We start from the raw sequence: 26,649 nt of genomic DNA on the forward strand, positions 1-26,649 counted from the left end.
GCCATGTACCTTCTCCTCAGGAATGTGGAGAACTGAAAACAAAGATGCTATCGAGCTGGTGTCGCCAGTGCTGAGGCTTCCATCAGCCCTGATAAGCATCAGCAGGAAAACAATGACCTACATAGCACTGAGGTCCTAATGAGAAAACGGCATTCACCTACGAGAGCTTCCCTTTTACCATTACTAATAATGAACCCTCTTGAGGACAGAAAGAAACCATAGAGACAGGGCAATGGTAGTTCCAAAGTCCTTTCTGGGGGTGCAAGTCAAAACCTGTCCTGATGTCGGCAACTTAATTTCTAGCAGCTCTGCCGAAACACAAAAAGGTATATAGACACAGGATCTGAAAGAAGCAGACATGGAGATGAAAGGCCACACAAGAACCTGCCCTAGAGAACCTCGCACCGCCAGGGAGGTTTTCATAGAAAAGATTCCATCTCCAAGGATGTGTAGCCCCCACTGCACGGGGACACCCACACCATTCCCTCATCCTCACTGCACCCCTCATTCTGCCCCACTGCACTCCAGCGAGGTCCTCACTGACAAGGCCCGGGGTAGGAGTGATGCTTCTTAAACAGTGCTTTGGCAGAAAACATTGCCCTTCCTCTCTTACAAATGGCATTTCTCATATAGGCGGGGCTCTGCTTCAGCAATGAAGGGGGAGTTCCCTGGTGGTCCAGTGGCTAAGAGTTCACGCTTCCACTGCAGTGGGTGTGGGTTCACCCCCTGGTTGGGGAACAAAGATCCTGCATGTCACACGGTGTGGTCAAAAAATAATAATCATTGTCAAAAATTGTTTTAAAAAATGAAGGATTCTCAGAGGTTTGGAGTGACTGTTTGAAACACTATGCAGAAGTAGCATAATCTAGTTTTTTCTACAGGAGTACATGCTCCACAGACCCTAGAGGTGTAGGCATGAATCAAAACAACATTTTAAACAAGTAGGCATAAATTCATATGGAGAGGTAGATTTGTAGGCCCTTCTTGTCTAGAACAAACAGCAAAGCACGTGGCATGACAAAATCCTGTCTGTATTCCTCTATTTTGTAAAAGGGAATAATTTAGACCTTGAAGGACTGCTTCAGGATTGAGGGACTAAAAGCTCTTTGAGAAAGACCCCACTGTACCCCCTTGTAAAAAAAGGGTGAGGTAAGGCAAAAAGACCAGCAAGGATAAACAGAGGTGTGGCGATTCTTTCCCCCTGAGTAACTAACAAAAGACTCAAAGGCAGCTGGTAAGGAGGGGACAATGTCTATGAGAGAGAGGCAGACACTAGGTCCAATTTCAAGAGCTCAGCATTTCTCTGCTAAAACCCAGAATGGAGGCGGGAAATTGGGGTGAGGAGGGACGGCAAGCTTCCTGCCGGTCCTTGGGGAAGCCTCCTGGCCCTCCTGGTAGAACCAGCCAGGCTTTGTGTCAGCATTCCTAGAGAGGTTCATAAGGAAAGGGTGAATCTCTTCTCTCACATAGGAGCACGGATCTGAGCCGAGATTATCCCCTGGTGTCCAAAGTGACCCAGCCCAGCCAGGCAGGGCCCTACCTGCTGGGTGGGTGTGTATTTAACGGTGTGAGAGTAGTCATAGTTATCGATGATATCCAGATCCTTCACGGCGTCGCCAGGGCCAGGGCTGCTGAACTGCACGTTGAGCGGGGCCTTTCCAGCCCCCTTGGTGTACACAGTGAAGTGGGTGGGTTTCCCGTTTTCCACACCTGGGAGGAGACAGTGAAGTGAGGAGACAGGCTCAGCTGGAGGAGTTTCACTTTTAGAACTAGTCTGACAGGTTCATCAACAGCAGCTTCCAGAAGGCAGGAGGTGGAGACAGGGGCTGGCACTCAGCCACGCCAGCAGCTCAGCTGAGTACAGCCTCTGCTGAACTGAAGCCCAGACAGAGCGCCTGCTCTAGGGGAGGCAGGTCACTTCCGGCCCTGGGCCCACTGCTTCCAGGGTGAACTCGCGCACACGCCCTCTTACCTGCTTTGCTGAGCCCTGGGCCTTCTGCCTTCACTTTGCTGGCATCGTGGGAAGGGTCGACCTTGACTCTGAAAGGGCTGGTGGGGATTTCCTGTAGCAGAGATACAGTCTCAGGAGGAAAGTCCCTGAAGCCATTGCCTGAGCTTAAACTTCTGCCCAAAGCAAAGAGGGAGACCTCAGCACTTCCAGTCTAGCGGGTGGTGAGTAACTTCTAAGTAATGATCGGTCAAGTCGTTACATGCTAGCATCAGGTAAGGGCCATCAGTGGTCACTCATGAATCCCTGGATCCCTGACCTCACAGTTAAAGGTCCTGAGTGTCCATAAACCACCCTGAAAACTCTGAGCCTTTAATACCAAATGCTGAGTACTTTTAGGATGCAGAAACACTAACAAGAATAAAACCTCAAACAATAATACATGGGATCAAAGGAAGGAAATGTCCTTCAAGGACAGCAGAGAGCTAGGGTTAGAGGAATGCAAGGAACTGATTAGCAAGGCACTGACTGTAATGCTTCCAAAAGAATCCTGCAGGGACTTCCCTGTGGTCCAGTGATTAAGATTCTATGCTTCCACTGCAGGGGGCAATGGCTTTGCTCCCTGGTCGGGCAACTATGATGCCAAATGTCAAGTTTCCTGGCAAAATATTTTTAAAAATATAATAAATCTGATGTTAGAAAAAAAAAAAAAAAAACACCTTATACTATAAAGGCAGGACAGGTCAAATGGATGAAGCCAACTCAAGACCAATATTTGAGGCACGGAGCTTTCTCCTGAGGTCCCTATGTTTATGTAAGATGCATCTGAATCATCAAGATTCCATGGTTCCTAAAACGGGTACTGCTCCTCCTGGTCTTCATTATCACATGTAAATATGAACCCTACTTGAAACTTCTAAACACTTCCTATTAAGGCTGAGGCCAAGGTCATTGTTTCAAAGACAATGAAGTAGAACACAATCTAGAAATTCATTACATTTCATTCAAAAACTAGATGATAGTTTATAAAAATCTAACTTCTTTCCAGAGCCTGGCTTTCAACCACTGACTGACTATGCATCCCTACTTTCATTAGAAAGTGGTAACATTTTAGTTTTGGGTGTTGTTATTCCTTCTTGGTTTTAAGCAACCAGAGAGAAAAACTATTGGGCACAGTTCTCAAGATACTTTCTCTGTTGCTAAAAAAAAAAAAAAGGAAATATACACACACAGGTGGCCAGAAAGAACCCATGCCCACACACCTGAGAGGCAAAGAGAACTTTGATGGTGTATCGCCCGGCAGCAGGAGGCACATATTTGACAGTAAATGTATCATTGGCGTTGTGAATAATGTCAAAATCCACGTCTTCCTCCTCGTCACTTAACACCCGGGCATCACATTTAATGCCAACGCTGACATCACCTGGAACAGACCAGCCTATTAGCACTGATTTACAAGAAACAGCACGTCCCATGTAATCACTTCCAGCTCAAGCTCACACCCCAGAAAAGCAGCTGGGAACTTTCCAGTAAGTGACCTGAGAAAGGGATGGTATTCAAATCAGGGTTTTGGAGCAGGAACGGAGGATTAGCAAAGATCTCACCACCGAACTGACTCAGACACTCATTAGATGAACAATCATCTATTCAGGTGGACTGTTTCTCAGTTCAAAGTTCATTGCCCTTGAAACGTTACAAAGAGAACTTCTTTCCCAAGAAGCAACAAGGAGCGCACTGGGTAGAAACCCCTTTCACCTTCGCCAGCCTCAGTACAGTCCACGGTGAAGTGAGTAGGCTCGTGTGCCTTCAGTCCACTTCTCTCCACTCCTGGCCCAAACACTTTGACCTTCTGGGGATGGCTACCCTGTCCGATGCTGACCTAGAGAGGACAGGGATAAAAGCTGTAATCAAGTTCTGCTCCATGAGGACCCAGTAAAGACACCATCAGTTGTTAGAACGTTATACGTGGGGGCAATCGACAGCACCCGGCCCTTTTGGCCACGCCATCTTCCAAGGCACACCAAGCATGGTGTTTCCATGTATCTGCATTGACCATCAAGCATGGAGTCCAGACCTGCCTCAGGACCGGGCTTTTTCATACCACGACCAGGATTCCACTTCATAACCTACCCGGTAAGGGCTGTGCGGGATGTTGACACCTCCCCAGACCACGGCAATGGTGTGCTTGATGGCCTTAACTGGGGTGTATGAGCAGGCGTAGGTGCCATCCATCCGGCTCTTCATCTGGATGTCAATAGGCTGGCCGTCCCCGTCCTGCAGAAGAGCAGGGGCCAAGTACAGAGCTGGCTCTCACACTGTCTCCATCAAACAGGGTCATGGGTCTTCCCAAATCACCACTCACTCATCCAACCAAATTTCACGGAGCGCCTACGATGGGCCATGTTCTCAATACAGTGAACACAAGTGATAAAACACTATGTGCATTTATTATCTTTAATTGCTAACAACAAACGGTCTCCCAAAGGAAAGCCGTGGTCACTCAGTGCTTCTTAACTGTGAGTCCTGCCTTCAAATCCTGGGGCCAAAATTCAATTAAATGAGAGAAACATATTTGCTACACTCTTGTTTACAAACCCTCCCATCACAGCCACACTACAGGACATTTACGGGGAGATCTGAAACAGACAAGCCTGATTTCCACAGAACACAAATCATAAAGATGAGAAAAGCACCCTGCTTTACATATTAGAATCCCCTTTAGTCCTCACATAAACCCTTTGAGATAAATAATCATTTTTGCAACGTGTGAATGAGGAAACTGAAGATCCAAGGGACTGGTCACTCGCTGTTATATGTATCCCGTTACCTGACAATTACCTGCACAGGTGGCAGGTCGAAACTTACCTGAGCAAATATCTTTAAGGGAGCTTTTCCGGCATCCTTAGGATCCACGGTGAACTCAGCCAGGTTGTTGACAATGCATCCGGATTTCTCCAAACCTGGCCCGTATGCTTGCACCTGGGGCAAAGGGTTAATAGTGACTCCCTGTCTTTGTAATGCGCTAACTACACTATCAGAAGACGGGCGCCCAGGGAAGGGGGAGAGAGGAAACGACGTCTGGCTTCACAGTACAGTATCCTCTACACATGAACTTTCAAGTTGTGAACTTTCAAAGATGGGAATATGCGTGCCAGCCCCTGTATGTCATCTGTTGTAAGGTACTACTGCACCTTTCAAGGTGCTGTACTGTATGATTAAAACTGTCTATTTTTTGTGTTTGTTTTTTATGTACATATTTGTATGAAAAGTATTATAAATCTATTACAGTACATACATACATGAATGCTCAGTCGTGTCCAACTCTTTGCAACCCCATGGACTGTGGCCCACCAGGCTCCTCTGTCCATGGGATTCTCCAGGCAAGAATAATGGAGTGGGTTGCCATGCCCTCCTCCAGGGGATCCTCCTGACACAGGAATCGAACCTGCTTCTCTTGCGTCTCTTGCATTGGAAGGCAGATTCTTTACCACTGTGCCACCCGGGTAGCCCTACTACAGTACAGTACCATAGAGCTGATTGTGTTAGTGAGGCACCCAGGATAACATCCTTCGACTTAGGAAAGTGCTCTAAGAACAGAACTCATTCGTATATAAGAGACTTACTGTACCTACATAACAGGATGGTTATGGTAGTTAAAATGCTACGTAACCTGGAACTTGGAGTAGGAAGTGGCAACCCACTCCAGTATTCTTGCCTAGAGAATTCCATTGACAGAGGAGCCTGGTGGGCTACAGTCCCCGGGGGCGCAAAGAGTCAGACACGACTGAGCGACTGAACACACACACACACACGCAACCTAGAACTTAAAAACATGCAGGAGAAGAACTGTAAAACCTGGCCCCACACCAGCCCATGCTCCCTGTATTAATGTGTGCAGTAACCAGTGCACAGACCTCCAGCTGTGCTCAGTTTCAACGCTCCTGCTTGGAGGGGGTTCAGAGCCTTTCCCACTGACAACATCCCAACAGCCTGCAGCCCCCAGAGAGCAAAGAACCAGCAGCTGGACAAAGAGGAGCAGCTACCAGGCTGGACTGATGTCAGCCTACGGTCAGCTGTCCATGTGGGCCAAAAACAGCACACGTGGGGGGTGGGGGTGCCGCTGAAAGCCCAGCTGGCTCAGACTTCATGCTTATCAGCCTGCAAAACGATTCAGAGAAGCTCCTGAAGACACTGCAAACACGGCTCCAACTGAAGAGAAAGGGAGCTGGGGGTAAAAATTAACAAGTCTTTATCTAAGGAGCACCTTGAGATAACACCTATAGAAAGTGGTGAAACTGAAATGGGATGCTTGGGGTACAAGAAAAATAGTAGCTTATGGAGCCCCCTCTGTGGGCCAGGCACTATGCTAATAAGAGCTGGTTTTGTTCATGTTACCTCCTTGAATCATGCCAGAAACTGTAGGAAGTAGCCACTGGAATCGTTCCCATTTTATAGAGGACGATACAGAAGCCAGAGAGGTAAGTTACTTGCCACATGTTAGAGGTACTTGTTTTTCAGTCACTAAATCACGTCCAACTCTTTGCGACCCCATGGACTGTAGCCTGTCAGGTTCCTCTGTCCATGAGATTTCCCAGGCAAGAATACTGGAGTGGATTACTATTTCCTTCTCCTAGGGATCTGCCCAATCCAGGGATCGAACCCACATTTCCTGCACGGCAGGTAGATTCTTTACTACTGAACCACCTGGGAAGGCCGCCAAGAGGTACTACCAGGCTTCTAATTCAGGTCTTTTCCGAAACTTCCTAAGCTTTAAAAGGCTCTTCTCTGTGATTTCTTCACATGCTACACAAGGAAACTCTGTGGGCACAGGAAAGGATGCCAGGAGCCAGAGGAGAGGGGATACAAACACGACACACTGACTCACCAGGTCCGGGTTGTAGTCTCCCGAGGCCGGGTGGATGTAGGCCATGAAGGGACTGTCCTTGATGTCCTCATCGTCGCACATGATGTGAACGGCATATTCGCCCGGCTCCTTGGGCCAGTACTTGACATCACACGACCCGTCATTCTGGTCGTCATATTCAATCTTCGCCTGGGAGGGGCCTTCAATGGCAAACCCTGGGGACGGGGTGGGAAGACCCTCTGGTTACAAGGTATCTAGTCTGGGTTATTACCAACCCATTCCTTCTGCCTCCCTGAAAACCAAGTGCTAGCCAGAAGATTGATATCTGCTAGGGTCCCTTTCCCACAAAATCAAGCTTACTAAGTCTTCAAAAGAGATGGAAGGTTGGATTTAACATATTTTTTTTAAACATCATTGAACGGAAAGGTCAACCAGCAGATCTTTCTGTTGGCAATATGGTAACACGAGCCAAAAACCTTAAAACAATACCCACCCATTGCCCCCACCAAATGCACTTCTGGGTTTTTATCTGAAGGAAATAACCAAGGATGTGTGTAAACAGTCAGATACAAGGATATATATTCAGCATTGTTTTTATAGCAAAACTCTTCAGCTATTTTGCTGAAGGGCCTAACAGTAGTTATATCCACGCCTTGGATTTCCATAGATGCCATGGGAAATTGAGACAAGTCCTATATTCGCCTGAGGCAGAAAGACATAAAGATACTTCTGCAGCAGATCAACATTTGTATGCCTATGTACAGGAATAAAGTCTAGAAGGATATACTGAAAGGTCTAATACTGCTTCTAGTCTATAAGGATATACTAAGATGTTTATCATTTCTCTAAACAGAAAAATTAAATCTGATTTCCTAATTTTTCCTCTTTGCTTATTTCTATTTGTTAACCTAGGCATCATTAAACTGTTGAACCAGATCTGACCCAATGCATGTTTTTGTAAATAAGGAACACAACCACACCCCTTCACTTACGCATTATCTATGGTCGCTATCAGGCTACAATGACAGTCACATAGTTGTGACAGAGAGAATACGACCTTCAATACGGAAATATTTGCTATCTGTTCCTTAACAGGGAGAGGTGCCGACCCTTGTTCTAAAATGATCAAATCTACATCAGATGCTTACTTAAAATACACTCAACTATGCTCCAAAGAGTATTCACTTTCCAAATTTCTAATGTCAGCAAACTTCATTCATTCATCTAAACTAAGGATCAGTCAATAATATATCCTCCATGTGTCAACTATTTTCCAGGTACTGTTTTAGGCACAACATCCACAGGCAGCCTTTGCCCTCATGGTCTAGCGAATGCATGAATGCTGGTGCCAGAGGCAGAGGACAAGCAGAACATGGGAACTGCAATTCATCAGGAGTGTCCAGAGATGGTCTTGGGTGGTCAGGAGGCTAGGAGGCTCAGAGGAGGCCTCAATACACAGCCTAACACGTGACTCAGTCACCCTGCAATCTCAGCCACCAGAAGCCACTTCCACTTACCCAGAGACCCCACTTCAGAACCAATGGACTCCACAACGAAGTCCGCTGACCGCCCAACAATCCCGCCGTGGAGGCCAGGTCCCCATGCACGGACTTTCTGCATGCCTGCTTCAGGGCCAACTTGAACTTCAAAAGGGCTAGAAGGAAAGGAACAGAGGAAGCATTAAAGAGAAGCAAAGAAAGGGCTACATACAACCACAAGCTCTTTATACACACTCTTTCCACTGGCCTTATCCTTTTATCTGCAGCCCCAAGCTCCAGCCAAGCCCTTCCTCCATACAGGTTCCCCCACAACCATTGTTATGTCAACAATATCATGTAATAGGACTGTTTCAAACCACACTGCCTGGCACTATCCTGGTCATTTGCCTTGTATTCACACCAGACTGTGAGCCCTGGAAGGCCAAGCGAGTGCCTACATTCCATCTGCTGCCAGTGCTAAAACAAAAAAACTGGGTTGAATATGCTTTATCTCAAACATGAATAAACGTGCTTTAACTTCGGCACAGGAGATTTAAAAAACATTGCTTAGATTCTCAGAAGCTTAAAATATACACAGACATCTCTTGAAGTAAATGGAATTTATTCAGAGCCTAAAGTTGCCCCCAGGAAAGCTGGAAAGCATGTGAATACAGGGAAGGCAAGTGAAGCCCACAAGGCAGAGCTATAGACTGTGCCCCTCGCATCCTGACCACACTCACAGTGAGGATTCTAATGTCAACCATAGCAGATCCTGCCATTTTACCCATGGCATTCATGAACAGAGAGGCACACATCGAAAGAAAGAGAATCTGTTTAAATTAGGGGTATAGACACACAGCCCATTTGCTCTGTATCACTGTTCCTCCTGGCTTGTCTGCCTCCCCACAGCTTTAAACCGCCAGCTTTTGATTTGAAACGAGGCAGCTGAAACCACAGCGACTTTCTGCTGCATTTGAGAACAGGCCAAATGACTGTGTACTGTTCTGAAAAAAGAGAAAAAAAAAAAAGCTTTTGACAGAGCAGCTCCCCTTCCCTCCTGTGGCCTGGGAAATGAGCACCACAAGCCTGTCCTGGGCCGAGCATGCCTTGGGAGATGACACAATTCCGGCTAGAGACTCACCTCTTTTGAATGTGGTGTCCCCCCCACGTGATGGAGACGCTGTATTTCCCCTGGGTGCTGGGGTAATACTCAAATGCATAGACTCCATCCTGAAAGCCTTTCTGTTTCACCAGCTCCTCCAGACCCTCTGTGGGAAGGAAGCACACCGTCTTTCCAATAGGCATCCAGACTCAGAACGAGAATCCATAAGACAGGAACAGAAAGATAGCAACAGCCACAAAATAAAACCATGTGGATGGTCTCAGAGTGTGGGATTCCCCCACCCCAAATTGGGAGGTTACTCCAAAGCTGAAAACAGACACATGTCTACTTCAAAGTAAGGGGAAATTGAAGATTTCCCAACTCACTGGCTTTAGAAAGCTTTCTCATGTATGAGGGGCCTATGAGGTCCTAAACCCCTGAGGCAGGTAATATTTTTCAATGATCAAAAAGCCATCCTTTTTAGCTGCCCACAAAAATTGCACAGGGAACTCTACTCAATATTCTATAATAATCTAAATGGGAAAAGAATTTCAAAAAGGATAGATACATATGTATGTATAACTGAATCAGTTTGCTGTATACTTGAAACTAATATAACAACATTGTTAATCAACAATGTCTCCTGCATCGGCAGATTCTTTACCAATGAGCCACTGGGGAAGCCTACATTCCAATACAAAAAAGGCAAAGAAAAGTTTTTAAAAATTGTAGAAGGAGTAAATGCTTATGAGTATTTGGCATTAGGATCCTGGCATATCCTTTTCAACTAAAGCTGGACAATGAAAGCAAGAATGCTCTTGCATGCTATCTCCAAGAAGACAGGTTTCAGAGGCTACCTCACAAACTCCAGACTGAGCCATCAGGCAGGAACTTGTTTTATGTTGAGCCCTGAGGTTTGGCTGGGAAAGCCATTTAGTCAAGTAGGAATCCAAGGTCAGAAAAAAAAAAAAGAACGCCTCCTCAGTTCCTGTAGCAACAAGCCAAGAGGGAGGTCAGCCCCAGAGCAGCCTGACTCCAGGTCTGGGCAGTCTAGAACCTTGGCTGCCTTCAGGGCACAGCTGCCCCAAAACTCAGTGCTCTGAGATCAAATATTAACTTTCTGGAGCTCAGAACACTCCTGCCACAGCCTGTTAGGAACATAGGGGAGTGAGAACAGTCCCGGAAGAGGAAGCGAGGATTTACAAAGCCTGGGAGTAAAACTGCCGAGGCTACTGCACTCACAACTGGAAAATGTCGAGCTGTTTCTCTGACCCAGGGCGGGGAACTCATGAAGAGAGTAGATACCTGTTCCCCTGTCTCCTTTCTCAAGAAAGAGCGAGAATGAGTTGCAAGGTGCAATGCACTCTTCCACAGGTGGCATTTATCTACGGAGAAGACTTAATCGTAGGGAATTTATTCTCCTTCTATAAGCACTCATCAAAGTAATTAGGTATCTGCCATAATTTCATTGTCTATAAAATGTAACCTGTAGAGGGGTAAATTACTGGCTTTGGAGATCAGGCTTATTCCAGCTTTGGAGATCAGGCTAATTCCAGCTCAGATGCTTAAAAGCTTTGTGACTGTGGACAAGACCCTTCCTCTCTGAGCCTAGGTTTCCTCAGATTAAAAAAAATGGGCCATTTCATGTTGCTGTTCCAGGTCCAATATTTATTTCTTTTTCCGGAAATCCTAACATAATGTGAGGCTGTCAATCCAACACTGTTCCCACATCCAGGGCAGACATTACTAAACAATCAGTTTCCTTCTACATGAGCAGAGAGAGCCTCCAATCTCTGACACAGCTCTCTGGGATAAATTGATCAGAACTGGCTGTGTGATGAGACCCATATGTCATGGCTGTCAAGCTGAAATCACACTGAGACAGGGAAGCAAAGGAGCACTTACTAGGACCCTTAATGGTGACGCCGAGCTCTCCACTTCCAGCAGCTTTGGTGTCAACCTTGAAGTCTGCAGTTTCTCGGATGCGAATGCCTTTAGGCTGCAGGCCTCGGCCACTGGCCCGGCAGGCGTTTGGATTGCAGGCTGCAAGCACAGTTTCGACATCAATTTAACCTTTTATTCTTTAGTCTGAGTTGAGTAAGCCAAGGTAACTTTGAGCCACCCGCCAAGAAAACGTTTGCTTTGCAGTGTGCAGCAGCTGCCCGAGACCAGGGGTCTCCTTCAGGGAGCACACCAGGCTAGCAAATAAAGACACAATATAACTTTGTCCAGGGACTGGGGAAAAGTTACTTTGGCAAAGAAAGCAGGAGCGCACAGCATGAATTCGCTGGACTCCTGGTATTTGCTGAATCCTGGCATTTATCCTCTCCGTGGTAAAAGAGAGTTAAGACCTGGGGTTGGACATTGCTCAAACTTCACTGCCATACTCAAGGGTCCAGTAATTGGGAAGACTGGGCTTTTTCAGGTCTACTTGGAAAATGTAGCACTTGAAAACATCTGACCTGGTTCCAAACTTTGGATCAGTCGTTTCTAAAAGTCTAAATGTTGTTCTCTTCCACAGGAAGAGCCAGAGGATGGTGCAAAAAGAGACCAGATCAACCCCACCTCAACCAAGGCAGGCAAACATATCAGTGCTGTTACAAGGTCCTTGGAATGCAGGCGGCTACTCTATAATTAGGAGTAAACTCCACTCTCAATTTGATTTCTGGATCCAGTTAAAAAACCTAAACTTGTAAGTCTAGGGCAAAGGTAGCTTCTAACATTCCTACATAAGAGGTTCACAAAACGATTCCATGGGGTTTGTCGAAGGTTGATAAAAGACATCGATGTGCCTGGGACTTTTTTGGTAACATGAGCAACCTTATTAAATACAGAAATGGGAGATTAATGGGTAAAATGTCAGGTGGTTCCTTTCCAAACCTGACACTGCATATTTGACAGGCTCCCTCTATACACTAGGGTGTCACAGACTCCAGAAGACAAGATTGTTTATTATAAAATCATTTAAGTGGAGGAAGGAAGGGTCAGTACATCAACAGAAAAACTCTATTAAGTATTAACTAGTACAAGTGATAGATGGATATGCCAGAAATGAAAAAAGTAATCTACAAGTGAAAGGAAGTCAGAAAACATCATTAAAACTAGGAAAGCTGTTCAATATTCTTTCTTGCATTGTGTCAAATGAAGTTCTGTTTCTGAATACGTTTATTTTTTCCCTTGTCAAGGGGAGAGAAGTTGGTCATACCAGAAATAAGTCACAACAGGATGACAGGACTTCCCCTGGAAGGTTTAAATGTATCTTTAAAAAAATAAAAGTCATGGAAATCCTGAGTATGGGCAAGAGTCTCAACATCAGCAGGATAACTGCTCAGTTCATATAAACACTAAATGGAACTAAAAAGTTTGAAGGAAACTACCGGATTTTCCAGCATCTTGAGATGACCTAGAGATGTGTAGATGTAATCAGAGAGTGAGTCTGGGGTCTGGCCAGACAGGTGGGGCTAACACCTGCACTGCAATTTCCCACAGTCATGAAGAACACAGGCCCGGTGGACACCGGAGGCAGCACAAAGACTGGCAGAGATGCCCACCCAACCAGCCCTTACCCAGTGAGATGCCTCTGGCCCAGTGCTTTCGACTAGGAAGCCAGCAGCTTCAGGCTCCAGGCTGGCCAAGAGGCAGGATTCAGAAGAGGAAGCCAGGTCTGCAGACGCAGTTGCACAGAACAGAACAGGAAAGGCAAGTACTGGTTAGAAAAGGCAGCAGAGTTGGGGGTAAAAAAAGAGAGTAACTAAGTCAGAAGGACAGAGTCTAACATTAGAGAAAAATGCATGCTTCTGGCTGCAGCGGGAGTTAAGGAGCTGACAGAGACCACGGTTCTATTCCTACTGACGTCTAGTCCAGCGGCCCCCAACCCTTTTGGGCACCAGGGACTAGTTCTGTGGAAGACAATTTTTCCATGGCCCAGGGTGGAGGCGAGTGGTTTGGAGATGATTCAAGCACAGTAGGATTCATGCTCTTATAAGAAATCTAATGCTGCTGCTGCCCTGACAGATGGGAAAACTCAGGCAGTCATGCAAGCAATGGAGAGCAGTTGTAAACACAGATGAAACTTTGCTCCCTGGCCTGCCGCGCGCCTCCTGCTGTGCAGCTCGGTTCCAGGGGTTGGGGACCACTGGTCTAGTCCATACTCATACCTTACGACACCTAAGCCTCAGTGTCTCAGGCGCCCACGGGGAACAGCAACAGCCCCTGGGTCACCGTGGCTGGTGTCGTGACTAGCTGCTGTCATGCTATCTGCCTGACAGCCAGTAAAAGAGGCCACGGGGGACCTGCCATGTCCCTGCTGTTAACCTCAGCCACAGACACCCTCTCCTCACACAGCTTCCATCCTGCATCTCTCAGTAAGGACCATGAATCCCAGCAGACGTGTTTTGGGGGCGGATTAAACAGGTTAATATAAGTAAAGCACTTAGGTCACTGTACAGCGTGTAGGAAGCTATTAGTGTTAGTATCTTGAGGACAAAGTAGACACTAGTATTAATGTCTTGAGGATACTTCCTGCCAAAGGGGCCCTGGCAGCAAAATGACAAGTCTGAGTTCAGTGCTGGGCCCTGTCATGCACAGCCAGCCTGAATGCCAGAACCAGAGGTGGTCAGCTACCCCAGCACTCACCTTCCCCAACCTGAACAACGAAGGGACTCTTGGGGATGGTGTCCCCAGCAAAGGAAACCTTGACCACGTGGGGGCCAGGCTGCATTGGTTTGTACACACATCGATACACTTGGTTTCCTCTGTCTTCCACGAGCAACTCCACGGTGTTCTTCCCCTGGGGATCCTCCACCTCCACACCAATGTCGCCCACGCCAGCACCTAGGAGAAAGAGAGAACAGGCCATGAGTCCAAGTCGCCCTCTAGAAAGTTCCCTGTTGGTGAGAGCAAAAGCAGGTATAAAATGCAAACCACAGGAGACAGAGAGGCATTCAGAAGATGCATACCCAGACCTGTTTCCTAGCAGAAATAAGGAAGGTGGAGAAAGGAAAGTTGCTTATGGGGAGGAGGGTCATAACCAACTTTCATTTTCCCACAATCCCTATTTCCTAAAATTTCTATATTGAAAAGAAAGCTGAAAATTCAAGAATTGTGTTTTATTCATTCCTTTGCTTACCCCTCCTTCCCACCGGACCTTGCATAGAATTTGGTCCAAGAGATGATTGTTAAACCTTAGTCTCTTTGGAGTATTAATTTAGTCAAGTCAGAAATTGATTATTAATAATCAAAGTTAAGATTGAATATGAGATTTTAGAGAAGAAAAGCTGGTTTTGAAAAATCTAGAAATATAACCAACACATTTGAAAAAGCAATTTTGTAGTTTTGTTGTTGATTCAAAAGACAAAAAGTCCAGCATCTCAGGTTTCTAAGGATTATCTCTGGCTCTGGAAGAGGAGAGGTGTACCTGCTGTGTAGATGTCAAAATAGGTGGGCTTATTGGCGATGTTGCTGGCAACTTCCAAGCCTGGGCCTTTCGCAGTGACTTTACTGGCATCTCCCTGGGCCTTGTCGACATTCACCTCGAATGGGCTCTTGGAGATGTGCTGTCCTGCAAAGAGGACTGTGACCTACAAATGACAGGCAGGGGAGACATCATCACTTCTTGCTCGGTGAGACCACCTCCTCCTCCATCTTCCTGATCATACACACAAAGGTCCTGGAACCAGGAGCTCTGGGGAAGCAGCCTCAGTGGGACTCCCATCCGACTCTACCAACCACACAGCTGGGCCTGGGACATCAGGCCTTTAGCCAACTAAAACACACCAGACATGCCTAGACTAGCCTCTATAGTGGCATATGCACAAGCACTTCAGTCTCTAGACACCAGATTCTTTAAGGCAGCTGCAAAAGGGACCACTGTCCCTGTGGAATATCATGTAGGATTTCAAATCTAAGAGTCAAAGTATTTTTCACAGGAACAAGACCATTTTCAGATACATGGATTTGAGACATAAGATAGATTTCTATCTAAACTCTGAGTCGAAGTCCTCATCTTTTAAATTCTTAGGGTTATCGGATTGGGTGGGCCACTGGCCTCCACTCTAGTCAGCTGGCCTTCTCCGCATCCAGGCTTTGATGCTGACAAAGCCTCCGGAGCACTGTGAAGACCGATACTGAAGGAAGCGCTAAAGACAAAGAGCCCATAGCTCAGCATTTACACGCCAGGCTTGCAGTTCCAGTTATTAGTCATCTCAGTGGAGTCAGAAAAATCTTACGACACTGCAAAGAATTTAATGGAATTGAACCAATCTGCATGGAGTAGCGATTATCTCAAGTCTGATTCACAGGGATCTGAGATTTTTGACAATGAACATGGATACTTGTATAAACAGAAAGAGAAATCAGAAGAGAATTTAAGGGACTTTCCAGATGGTCCGAAGGTGAAGAGTCCACCTGCCAGTGCTCAACCCTTGGTCGGGGAAGATCCCACGTACCATGGAGCAACTGGGCCCACGCACCACAGCAAGAAAAGCCACCGCAACGAGAAGCCCGCACAACGCAACTGGAGGAAGCCCCCACTTGCCACAACAAGAGAAAGCCTGCAAGAAGCAACGAAAATCCAGTGCAACCATAGATAGATAGATGATAAATAGACGCGAACTTAAGAAAACCACGCTTCTTCTGCATCTATCAAAGCAAGCACAGAGAGCATTCAAGCAAAGGCCATGATGTCTTATCTTACTTTGTGCAGTCCAGTGACCTTGGGCAGATACTCCACAGAGTATGTCTTGTTCTTATCGCTGTCAGGGGTCACGAGTGCCTAGGAGGGAAGATGAGTGACAGTTAGAGAAGGCACCGGTGTGAGTAAAAGTGTGCTGTGCTCACCAAGGGCCCATGGCAAGGTGCCAGGCCAAGAACCTGCCCTGGCTCTTCTCTGGCCCACCACTCCTGCAGGAAGCTCCGAGAGGAGCAGCCTGAAGTTATGGAAACCATGTCACATTAGCACACAAGTCAGGCCTCCATCGTCTCAGGGCTGTTACCTTTCCAGATGAGAGAGACTATGAAGCTAGGAACCTAACCCTTTATTGGCCCAGTAGTTATTAAGAGCTTATGAAACACCAAGCCCAGGGACAGGTGCCAAAAATAAATCAGGCACAATTCCTGCCTCAGTGGGAGAAACAGACAGTCACACCAATAAACGTAGGACTTCAGATGGTGCTCAGCGCTAGGAATAAAATACAGTCTCAAGAAGATAGGCAGACAGAAGAAACAGTATGTGCAGAGGTCCTGAGGGAGGAACCAGAGGATGATCAGCATGGGGAAAGCGTCGGGAATCAGTATTGCTACTGGACTGTACTTTATCAGTAACAATAGTTAAATGCAATATTTTATTGTATTATATAATGTGTGTCCTTGGGTATCAATTTATATGATACTTTAAACACAACCCTTAGGCAAGTGAATTTAACTGCTATAAGACTCAGGATTCTTTTTTTTTTTTTTTTAAAGAAAAAAAAAAAAAGCTTTTATTTCGAGCTTTAATAAGAAAAATAGAGACACAACTAGTTCCTGGCCCTGTTATAAGGGCCAAAGTTTCCATGGGATACTAACAGGAGAGGCAGCCTCCTCCAACATACCTCCTCTTTGTTCCCTTCTGGGTCCTCAACAAACACCATGACATCACCTTGCCCGGCGCTGATTGTGTCCACGGTGAACTTGGCCGGCTGCTTCACCATGTTCCCAGTGGGCTCGATACCTGTTCACAGGTTTACACAAGCACATTACAAACTGGCTCAGGCCCCAACAGTGTCTCCTTCAGGGAAATGAGACAGGAAACCCATTCCTGCTTCTGCCATGTGGGAGATGGTGACAAACCATGATGGGGATAATCAGGTCAAAAACTCATGAATTTGGGGACTTCCTTCATGGTCCAGTGACTAAGACTTCATGCTCCCAGTGTAGGAGCCCAGGTTTGTTCCCTAGTCGGGGAACTAGATCCCACATGCTACAACTAAGACTCAATGCATCCAAATAAATTTTGTAAAATAACTCAAATCTTGCCCTTGGTATTTAAGCAATATTCAGTTCTGAAATATTCAGAGAACTTCAGTCAAAAGGCTACATTGTGTGACTGTGAAAATGATGTGGGAACTAGAAGTAGGGCTTGCCTTGGGGAAGAAGACAAAGTGTGATTCATTTTTTGTTAAAGACCATTTTTGTTTTGTTTTGTTTTTGGCTGAACCATGAAGCTTGCAGGATCTTAGTTCCCTGAGCAGGGACTGAACCCAGATCATCACAGTGAAAGCTCCACGTCCTAACCACTGGACCACTAGAGAATTCCCTAAAGATCATTTTTGTATTACTTAAAATGTTTTAAATATTGAACTTATTTTAAATTAAATTTGTAAGTTGAATGATTGAGCAAATTAATTTGAGATAGAGTAGCATACAAGTGTAAGAATTAATAATACCCTTTACCTAGTTTCCCAAATGGATACATCCCACAAAACTCTAGTACAATATCACAAGTCACGGCACAATCCAGATACAGAACATTTCTACCCCACAGGGAACTCTCATAGCGATCTTTCATAGCCATCCCTTTTGTAACCCTTCACAGTACTAATCTGCTCTTCATCTCTAATTTTATCATTTTCAAAATGTCATATAATGGAATCACACATTACATAACCTTTGGGGATTAGCTTTATCCACAAGCATCATTCTCTGCAGTTTCATCCAGGATGCTGCCTGTATCAGAAGCCTGTTCTTTCTACCATTGAGTAATATTCCACGATATGGACGCACCACTGCTTGTTTAACCATTCACCCAGCGAAGGACATCTGGGTTGTTTCCAGTTGTCTATTACTGATAAAGCTGCTATAAACATTCATACGCAGGACTGTGTGCAAATGTTAAGCTTTTATTCCTCTGGCTAAATGTTAAGGAGCGAAATTGCTTGGGTTTCTCTCAGTGTCTTGAAGCTGTAGATTTATGTTCTGTTTTTTTTTTTTGCCAAATTTAGGAATTTTTCAACCATTCAAGGAATTCACTACAGTGCCAGTCTTCAGACCCAGGATCTCTAGCTGCTTTGCCTTAATCTCTTTCTGAGACTCCTTACATTTACCCTGTAGAAAATTCCCAGGGGTTTTAGTTGCACTTAGTGGGAAGCATTAGAAAAAGTACTTCTACTCCATCTTCCCAGAAGTATTACTTTTTTAAAAGTTTTTATTATTATTATTATGGAGAATCCTCAACCTATACAGACAAAGAGAGATATTAAAATGAATCCCACGTACCTATCACTGAGCTTCAACTACTGTCAACTCACAGCCTATCTTGTTTCACCGCTTCATTCTCACCTCTTTTCTCCTCTTGTATTATTTGGATACAAACCCTAGTCCTCTTAGTTTTCATCCATAAATATTCACTACGTATCTTTAGAAGATATTTTTAGAATGCCCACATCAAAAAATAAAGATAATTCCTTAATAATATCAAATGGAATTCCTTAATAACATAAAATTTTCAGTGTTCAAAGTCTTAGAAGTGTCTTAGAAGTATCACAAAAATAAATAAATAAAATATTTTGGATCTTAAAAAAAAGTCTAATAAATTTTTTTTAACAGTTTAAATAAGACCAAATAATGTTCACATGTTACAATTGGTTGCTAAACCTCTCAAACCTCATGTACTCCCTAGATTTCTCTTCATCTCTTCTTTTCTTTCCCATTGGTCTGCTTGAAGACATTGGGTCATTTGTTACTATAGCTGGATGTATATTAGCTTTCTAATAAATAATTTAAGAAAAACTGGTGATTAGATAGTTATATAACATATCCTGTTAGGTAAAAAAATGCAAATTGAAGAAAATATACAGTTTGAACTTATTTCAGCATAGAAAAATGGCTAGAAAGGAATACCTCCAACTCTGAAGGGAAAAAATGGGGCTAGCAGCTAAGAAATAGGACTTTGAATTGTTGCTTTCTAACTTTTTCTTTTGCTTAAAATTTATATAACAATTATGTCATTTAACAGAGATTTGATCATGCACTTAAAATATTTATAAATATTTATAAATACCCACTCCATGTAACTCCAACAGCCTGCAGAGTCAGCCTATCCAAGGCCGGAGACTGGGCTCATCTCTGGCTAACCATGGTTGGTTAGGAAGCAGAACCACATCTATTTGAGAGACAATGTTTCCCGTGCAGAGAAACCACTGTTCCCTAGGATTACTCAGAACTAAACGTGCTGAGGGCTTCCTATGCAGTGGATGCTCCATACAGAACACAGGTTTCACTAAAGGCTTCTGCTTGCCCATGGATACACGCTTTCAGCATGCTGAACCCTGCCAGGGAGCCCATCACAAAGGCCTGCTTGTGGCTGTAGGTTCATATCACGCCAGCCTTCCCTCCTTCCAGTCAATGGGTCTCAGTGAACAGATCTGCAAATGCTGACCAGCTGGTAACTGCAACTTGGTTAACACCAATTCTTTAAAGAAGATGAAACATTCTCTAGGTCTTGGTTCTGTCAGCAGAAACAAAGCAACATGGCCACACAGGAGAGAACAAATTGCCCCTCCCCTTTGTTTCATCAAGGACAAGGTAATACCTAAGGTGCTGCCCACGTGGCCTCACATGTGGCCCTGTTCCCTAAAATGACCATTCTGTCTTTCTACTTAACAAAAAAATTAAACATAGAATTACCATATGATCCAGCAATTCCACTTGTACATATATCCCCCCAAAACTGAAAGTAGGGACTCAGATACTTGTGTACATATGCTCACAGCAGCATTATTCACAATAGCTAAAAGGTATTAAAAAACCCTGAATGTCCACTAACAGAAAAATGGAAAAACAAAATGTGGAATATGCAGACAACGAAATATTATTCAGCTTGAAAAAGGAGTGAAATTTTTATACATGCAACAACATGAATGAATCTTATAAACCCTATGCTACATACAGTAAACCAAACACAAAAGGGCAAATATCAATACTGTGTGAGTCCACTTACAAGGTACCCAGAAGAGGTAAAGCCATAGATACAGACTGAGGCCAGGAAAAGGGGACGACTGAGGATGAGATGGTTGGATGGCATCACCAACTCGAGGGACGTGAGTCTGAGCAAACTCGGGGAGATGGTGAAGGACAGGGAAGCCTGCTGAGCTGCAGTCCATGGGGTTGCAAAGAGTTGGACACAACTCAGTGACTGAACAACAACAACAACATAGAAACAGAAAGCAGAATGGCACTTGCCAGGGCCCGGGGAAGTGGGGATGGAGAGTTGCGTTTAGTGGATACAGAGTTTCAATTCGGGAAGATGCAAAAAGTTCTGGAGATGGAGAGAGGTGATGGTTTCACAACACAGTGAACATACGAATATACTTAATGTCTTAGGTGCACCTAAAAAGAGTTAAATTAGTGAATGTTATGTTATAGGCATTTTACCATGGTACAAAAATACAAAAGATACATATATGTGTGTGTGTGTGTTTCCTCCCTAAGTATATAAAACTTACAGAGTCAAACGAAGGAAATGGCAATGACTAGCCACATTCCTTAGCTGCAACAAGAGGTCATTTTCTAGAAAACAGCACTGTGAAAGGAAACCGTTTCACATTAACAACAGGGAAACTGGACACCAGCGATAAGCTTATTGCAAACAAGCACTTTATGCCTTGATTAGATTCAATCCATTTGACCAATTTTGTTGACAAAGAGGTTTGGCTGTTTGCAACTTTTCTGCCTTTTTAAGGGAAGCATAACCTTTCAAATCAGATTCCTTATTCCTGCCAGCGTCTTTGACTATGGCTTAGAGAGAGCACTTTTAAAGCATGCAGGGACGTGCCAACCTTCACTCGACTGCACTGTGGGTACAGCTTTGAACAAAGTCCCCTGTCTCGATATAACACAAATGATGGCACAGAGCCCACTTCATTGCCAAAAGGACTTCAAATGGCAAGTAGGTCTGTTCCAGAACTCTCTGTCCTCTTAATCATGCTGAAAAAGACAAGAATGGGGCTACAACAGCGCACACTCAGCACACTGCCCTGGTCGTGTGTCATTTCAAGACTAAGCTGATGCCAAGTAGGGCACTGCTAACTTCAAAGGGAATGAGTGGATAGACACGTGCTCTACATTTTTAGAAAGTCAATGCCATTTAAAAAAAGAAGAAAAGAAAGTTAGGGAAAATTATTCTAGATTAAGAGTTTCAGATAAAGTAACAAGCAAATGTAGAAAGTGAGTCTTAATCAGATCTCGGTGTGTAAAACAAGAAAAACTGTAAAACAGACAACTGTAGGACAAGAGAGAAATTTAATTATAAACTGCATATGAGCTGTTATGAAATTATTGTCCTATTTTCTTATGTGTGATAATGAATACTATGGTTACATAAGAGGATGTTCTATCCTTAGGAAAGGTTTGCTTAGTTCTGAGGAGCAAAATGTTGCCATGCCTGCAATATATTTTTGAACAGTTCAACAATCACACACATGCACACACACACATAGCAAGAGAACACATTAGAATGTTAAGAGCAATAGGCAGATTATAGGAAATCTGGGAAAACATGGGAAATACTTTGTGTGTGTGTTACCCTAATTGCAATTATGAAAATAGAATGTACTCTTCCCCCTCACCACAGAAAAGAGAATAAATTGTATCCTGTTGTACTAATTTTTACCAGAAACCACACTGGGCTGAAATGCAACTGTTTTCTGTAAAAAAAGCTAACAGGCTTGAAGTCAGGTGCCAACCAGAAAACCAAATTCCTCAGAATGCCTCTGACCTACTCTAACGTTTCGAGCAGAACACTCCTGGCAGCTGGCTGGGAGATTATAAACAGGATGTCTTAGTAAGGAAGTATCTGCCAGGGGTTAACAATAGCTCCCACTGCATCTGGAAACCTGCAGAGCTTTCACATAACCAAAAGGAGAAATGAATCTGCAGTCAGAAGACCCAGGCTCCTGCTACACCCCACCATGGTAATCTGGGAGACCTCCCCATTCACCTTCTCCCTCCACGCCAACGTCCCCTTTCCTTTGTGGATTGGGCCTCTGATTGCTCATCTGAAAAATGGAAGGAAGAGCCCTTTCTTTATCTCAGGGTTACTGCATCCAAATCACAAAGTATAAACTCATCCATCTCCATTACATTAAAGTAGCACTGTTCTTGGAAGCCTAGATTCACAAGACAGAAAAGGATGGAAATAAACACAAGGACCTTTAGGTAAAGAAGAAAAAAAAAAAAGCTATCTGACAAAGGAGGCCTGGGATGTCTTTAAATATTAAGCTTACACATTCTCGATCCTGAATAATCAAGACCACAGTGGCTGATTCATGTTGCTATATGACAGAGACCAACAGCATATTGTATAGCAATTATCCTCCAATTAAAAATAAACAAATTTAAATAAACACACAAATAAAAATGAATAATCAAGACCAGAGGACAAGCCTCGAATCCGACATGACCAGTGCTTACCTCTACCATAGGCCCTGGCTTTCTTGGGGTTGAGTTTGGGTTTAAGGGGAGCTCCAGGCTTGAGCTTGGCTTTGGGGAACTGGGACAGGTAAGTCATCACTGAGTGTTCATCCACATCCGGGTGAATAATTTCTTCAGGAGTGATGACCTAGAATAATAACAGGGTAGATGAACACCCAGAACATAGCACTTTGCAAGTACTGACGTTTTTGCAAACATCTCTTAAACTAACAACTACAAGTATAAAGACATTGAGTCAGCTTCTCAATAAAGTGAAACTGCATCAAACTGGCATGCCAAGATTAGTTTTTGTGTGTTGTTTTTTTTTTTTTAAAAAAAAAAAACCTTTTAGAAGTGTCACCATTACCTTTGGAAGCTAAAGACCTTCTCCAGACAATTCTGTATGTAATTTCCAGAGGTTCAAACCTCCCCACAAAAAAGGCTACCCACTCTCCTTTCCAGAAAGACTAATCTCTATCAAGTAAGGCAGAAGAAGAAACAAGAACACATGGGATTAAAGCATATTGCCAAAATATTTACTCTTTTATCTAGTGTCTACATTTCTATTTACTCAGATCCTACTAAAAAAAAATAAATAAATAAAACCAAAATGAGATAATGCAATGACATTAGATATGTGGTCTAAGAAACAGACTGAATGCTTGTGTCCTCCCCTAATTCATATGTTAAAGGCCTAACCCCGGGTGTGATGGTATTAGGGGGTGGGGCCTTTGGGAGGTAAGTAGGTCTGGATGAGACCATGTGGGTGGAGGCCCCACGATGGGACTGGCGCCCTCACAAGAAGAGGAAGAAAGGCCTGTGCTCAGTTTCTCACCACCACCTGAGGGCACAGCCAGAAGTCAGCTGGCAGCTGTGTGCAAGCCAGCAAGAGAGCCTTCACCAAGAACCTAATTTCTTGGCACACCTTTATCTTGGACTTCCCAACCTTCAGAACTGAGAAATAAATAAATGTCTGTTGTCTAAGCCACCTGGTCAATAGTATTGTTAAAACAGCCTGAGCTAAGACACGTCTCAATACGTTTAAAGCCATTTTCAAAATAGGAAAGGGGAAAATTTCTCCTGACATTCAGCTTAGGAGCAAGACTAGATCCTTGCTAAATAGGTGGACTCCCTAAAGGTGTCATAGCCCCAGTTCCACCACTTGATCCAGCCCTAAATAGCAAAAACAAGTTCTCCTGCACCTGCACCCAGTAAACCATACCTCTTCGGAGTAACAGAAGTCTCTCATGCACCAGATCAACCAAATTCAGATGAACAACATTATGTGCCCAGCTTCTCCCACTCCATGGTAAAAGAAAAAAAAAAAAGCCCAAACAGGAAATATTCTGATAATTAGCCTGCGGCAACAAGATAGCTATTTGGGTTTGTACACTTGCCTCCAATACATTCCGCAAAATGCAGGATGTGCATTGATTTGGCATTTCTTTTAGGCAGCTCCTTCAACAATTTTACACACTGCCAAAATCACATGAACACCAAAAGGAGATGGATTTCGGTTTAAAGGGAGATGAAAAACAAATCATACAACTTCTTGAAGGTGGAAGAGCCAAGGAATGGGCCTTGGAGCAGAGACATGATGCCAAAGCCAAACCAAAGAAATACAGGCAAGATTTTCTACCTTCCAAGGGATCCTGATACAAATACACTGACCTCAGCTCTGAATACCAACTTAAGACCTTAAAAGAGTCTGTAATGAGGTCATTCATTGCCTGGCACGGGCTACCCATAACTTTTCTTGACCGAGTCTTTGAACATGGGAGTCATGATGTCAGGAGATGCTATTTAAACTCCTTGGAGGGCTTAGAAGATTGGACCTCAACTAAGCAACGTGGCTACAGCAGATGGTGTCCAGGACATATTCAATTTCTAAGTTCCCTTGTTATATTCCTGTGTTAGGATTACAGGCAATACAAATTCTCCCACGATTTCCATTAATGGCAGATTATCTTGGTTTACATTTCTTTAAGAGTTCTAAGTGACTTTCTTAAAGATACTGGATTTACAAATGTTTCATAGCTGAAAAATGGTCAAATATTGGCAATTTCTTATGGTTAAGGTCAAGATTTGCAGTCTGGCTTCCAAACATGGCCTCTGTGATCTTTGGAAAAGAAATATACTAGAAAATCTGTCACATGTAACAGTAAAGATTTTTAGGGAATCTACATGTACCTAGGCAGTGCAGTGATAAAGAATCTGCCTGCCAGTAAAGGAGATGCAAGAGATGTGGGTTTGATCCCTGGGTTGGGAAGATTGGCTGGAGTAGGAAATGACAAACCACTCCAGTATTCTTGCCTGGAAAATTCCATGGACAGAGGAGCCTGGTCAGCTACAGTCCCTGGAGTCGCCAAGAATCGGACACGACTGAGCAGACAGACAGACAAGTATCTAAGTCAATGAGAATCTATTAAAATGGATAAACTGAGACAGATGGGAGAGGGCCCCAGACAATGCTCCCTGAAAGCTGACCACTGGGGAGGTCAGACTGCCTGCAAGACCACGAGGCATGCACAGGGCATCAGAGGAAGCAGCTTGGTGGGACATGCATGCTGTACACGTACCTGTGGGACGCCTAGCCAGTCGTCTGCCTGCTGCATGGCTTCTCGTGCATTATCCACAGGCTTTCGTGGATCCCAGGATTCCCAGTCTGGGCAAAGACCTGTTAACAGCACACAAAAGATGCTCTTGGTGTTAACTAACTGAGAGGTGAAAGCAACTCGGTGCCTAAACTAAACTCAGTCTCTTGAGAGAACAGTTTCTTCCAAAAATCTTAGTGAACTGTATGCTTTCTGGGCCAAATGTATCATGGGTATGACTACACCAGGGTAGAAATCACTCTGCCTGAGCTGAGACTTCTTCCGGTTGTTCTTCTTGCATTCAGATAGAGATTATCCATTCCTTGACGGGGTGGTATAAATAAACAAACAAAGCCTATAAAACCATTTGGGCCTGGTGTCTTTTAGGAAGTGAAATTTTTTTGACACATCACACTCCTATTTCTCTGCTCTGGTGACCAAATGTGTTGGGTTGACATCAGCTGAGTGTCCTATAATTTCACTGAATTCTGACAGTATCTACCTAAAAATAGCATCAGAAGCCACAAGTTAAGGGCTCAGTTCCACAAGATTCCCTGACCCCTAACTCATTCAGAGCTGGGCTTCTGACTACAAATCAGAGGTTCCTACCACCTGCTCCTCAGGTTGGATCATTTCCTAGAGTGGCTCACAGAACTCAGGAAAACAGTTTACTTACTGGGTTACTGGTTTATTATAAAGGATCTTATAAAATGGAAGAGATGCATAGGGCAGGTGGGAGAAGGGGCAAGGAACTTCCATGTCTTTTCAGGCATGCCACCCTCCCAGGACCACGCGTTCACCAACTGGAAGCTTCCCAAACCCTGTAGTTCAGGGATTTTTATGGCAGCTTCATTACATGCACTGATCACATCACCTAATGTTAGTTACTAACTCAGTCTTTATCCTCTCTTCCCTTCCTGGAGGTCAGGAGACAGGGGCAAAGGTTCCAATCCTCTAATCACTGGTTGATTCCCCTAACATCCAGCCCCCATCCTTAAGGGCATTCCAAAAGTTACCTCATTAATAAACTCAGGCATGGTTGAAAGACACCACCTGGTAAATTTCAAGGGTTTTAAGAGCTCTGTGCCAGGAAAGGTGACAAAGACCAAACATATATTTCTTATTATAAGTTACAATATCAAAATTCCAAGCCTGGATATAGCTACAAAGACTGGACTAGGATCCTGTACATTTAAAACATTCACTTGCTCAAAGAT

The 26,649-nt window shown here is 44.3% G+C and overlaps 1 protein-coding gene across 7 annotated transcripts in view; it reads right to left on the reverse strand.

Moving 5' to 3' along the window:
- Positions 1 to 26,649, reverse strand: part of FLNB (filamin B) — a 139,769-nt gene that overhangs the window by 52,094 nt on the left and 61,026 nt on the right. For all 7 annotated transcript variants that reach the window (XM_019984290.2, XM_019984289.2, XM_019984288.2 and 4 more), the window contains exons 3-18: positions 25,418 to 25,515; positions 22,839 to 22,986; positions 16,982 to 17,100; positions 16,087 to 16,164; positions 14,809 to 14,971; positions 14,028 to 14,225; positions 11,298 to 11,435; positions 9,432 to 9,558; positions 8,330 to 8,466; positions 6,834 to 7,027; positions 4,814 to 4,927; positions 4,079 to 4,222; positions 3,704 to 3,827; positions 3,211 to 3,371; positions 1,973 to 2,063; positions 1,541 to 1,710 (exon numbers count right to left, since the gene is read on the reverse strand). In XM_019984290.2, coding sequence (XP_019839849.2) covers positions 1,541 to 1,710; positions 1,973 to 2,063; positions 3,211 to 3,371; positions 3,704 to 3,827; positions 4,079 to 4,222; positions 4,814 to 4,927; positions 6,834 to 7,027; positions 8,330 to 8,466; positions 9,432 to 9,558; positions 11,298 to 11,435; positions 14,028 to 14,225; positions 14,809 to 14,971; positions 16,087 to 16,164; positions 16,982 to 17,100; positions 22,839 to 22,986; positions 25,418 to 25,515 — 2,204 coding nt within the window. The remainder of the gene's footprint in view (positions 1 to 1,540; positions 1,711 to 1,972; positions 2,064 to 3,210; positions 3,372 to 3,703; positions 3,828 to 4,078; positions 4,223 to 4,813; positions 4,928 to 6,833; positions 7,028 to 8,329; positions 8,467 to 9,431; positions 9,559 to 11,297; positions 11,436 to 14,027; positions 14,226 to 14,808; positions 14,972 to 16,086; positions 16,165 to 16,981; positions 17,101 to 22,838; positions 22,987 to 25,417; positions 25,516 to 26,649) is intronic.

The sequence above is a fragment of the Bos indicus genome, chromosome 22, assembly GCF_029378745.1.
Source record: "Bos indicus isolate NIAB-ARS_2022 breed Sahiwal x Tharparkar chromosome 22, NIAB-ARS_B.indTharparkar_mat_pri_1.0, whole genome shotgun sequence".
NCBI lineage: Eukaryota > Metazoa > Chordata > Mammalia > Artiodactyla > Bovidae > Bos > Bos indicus.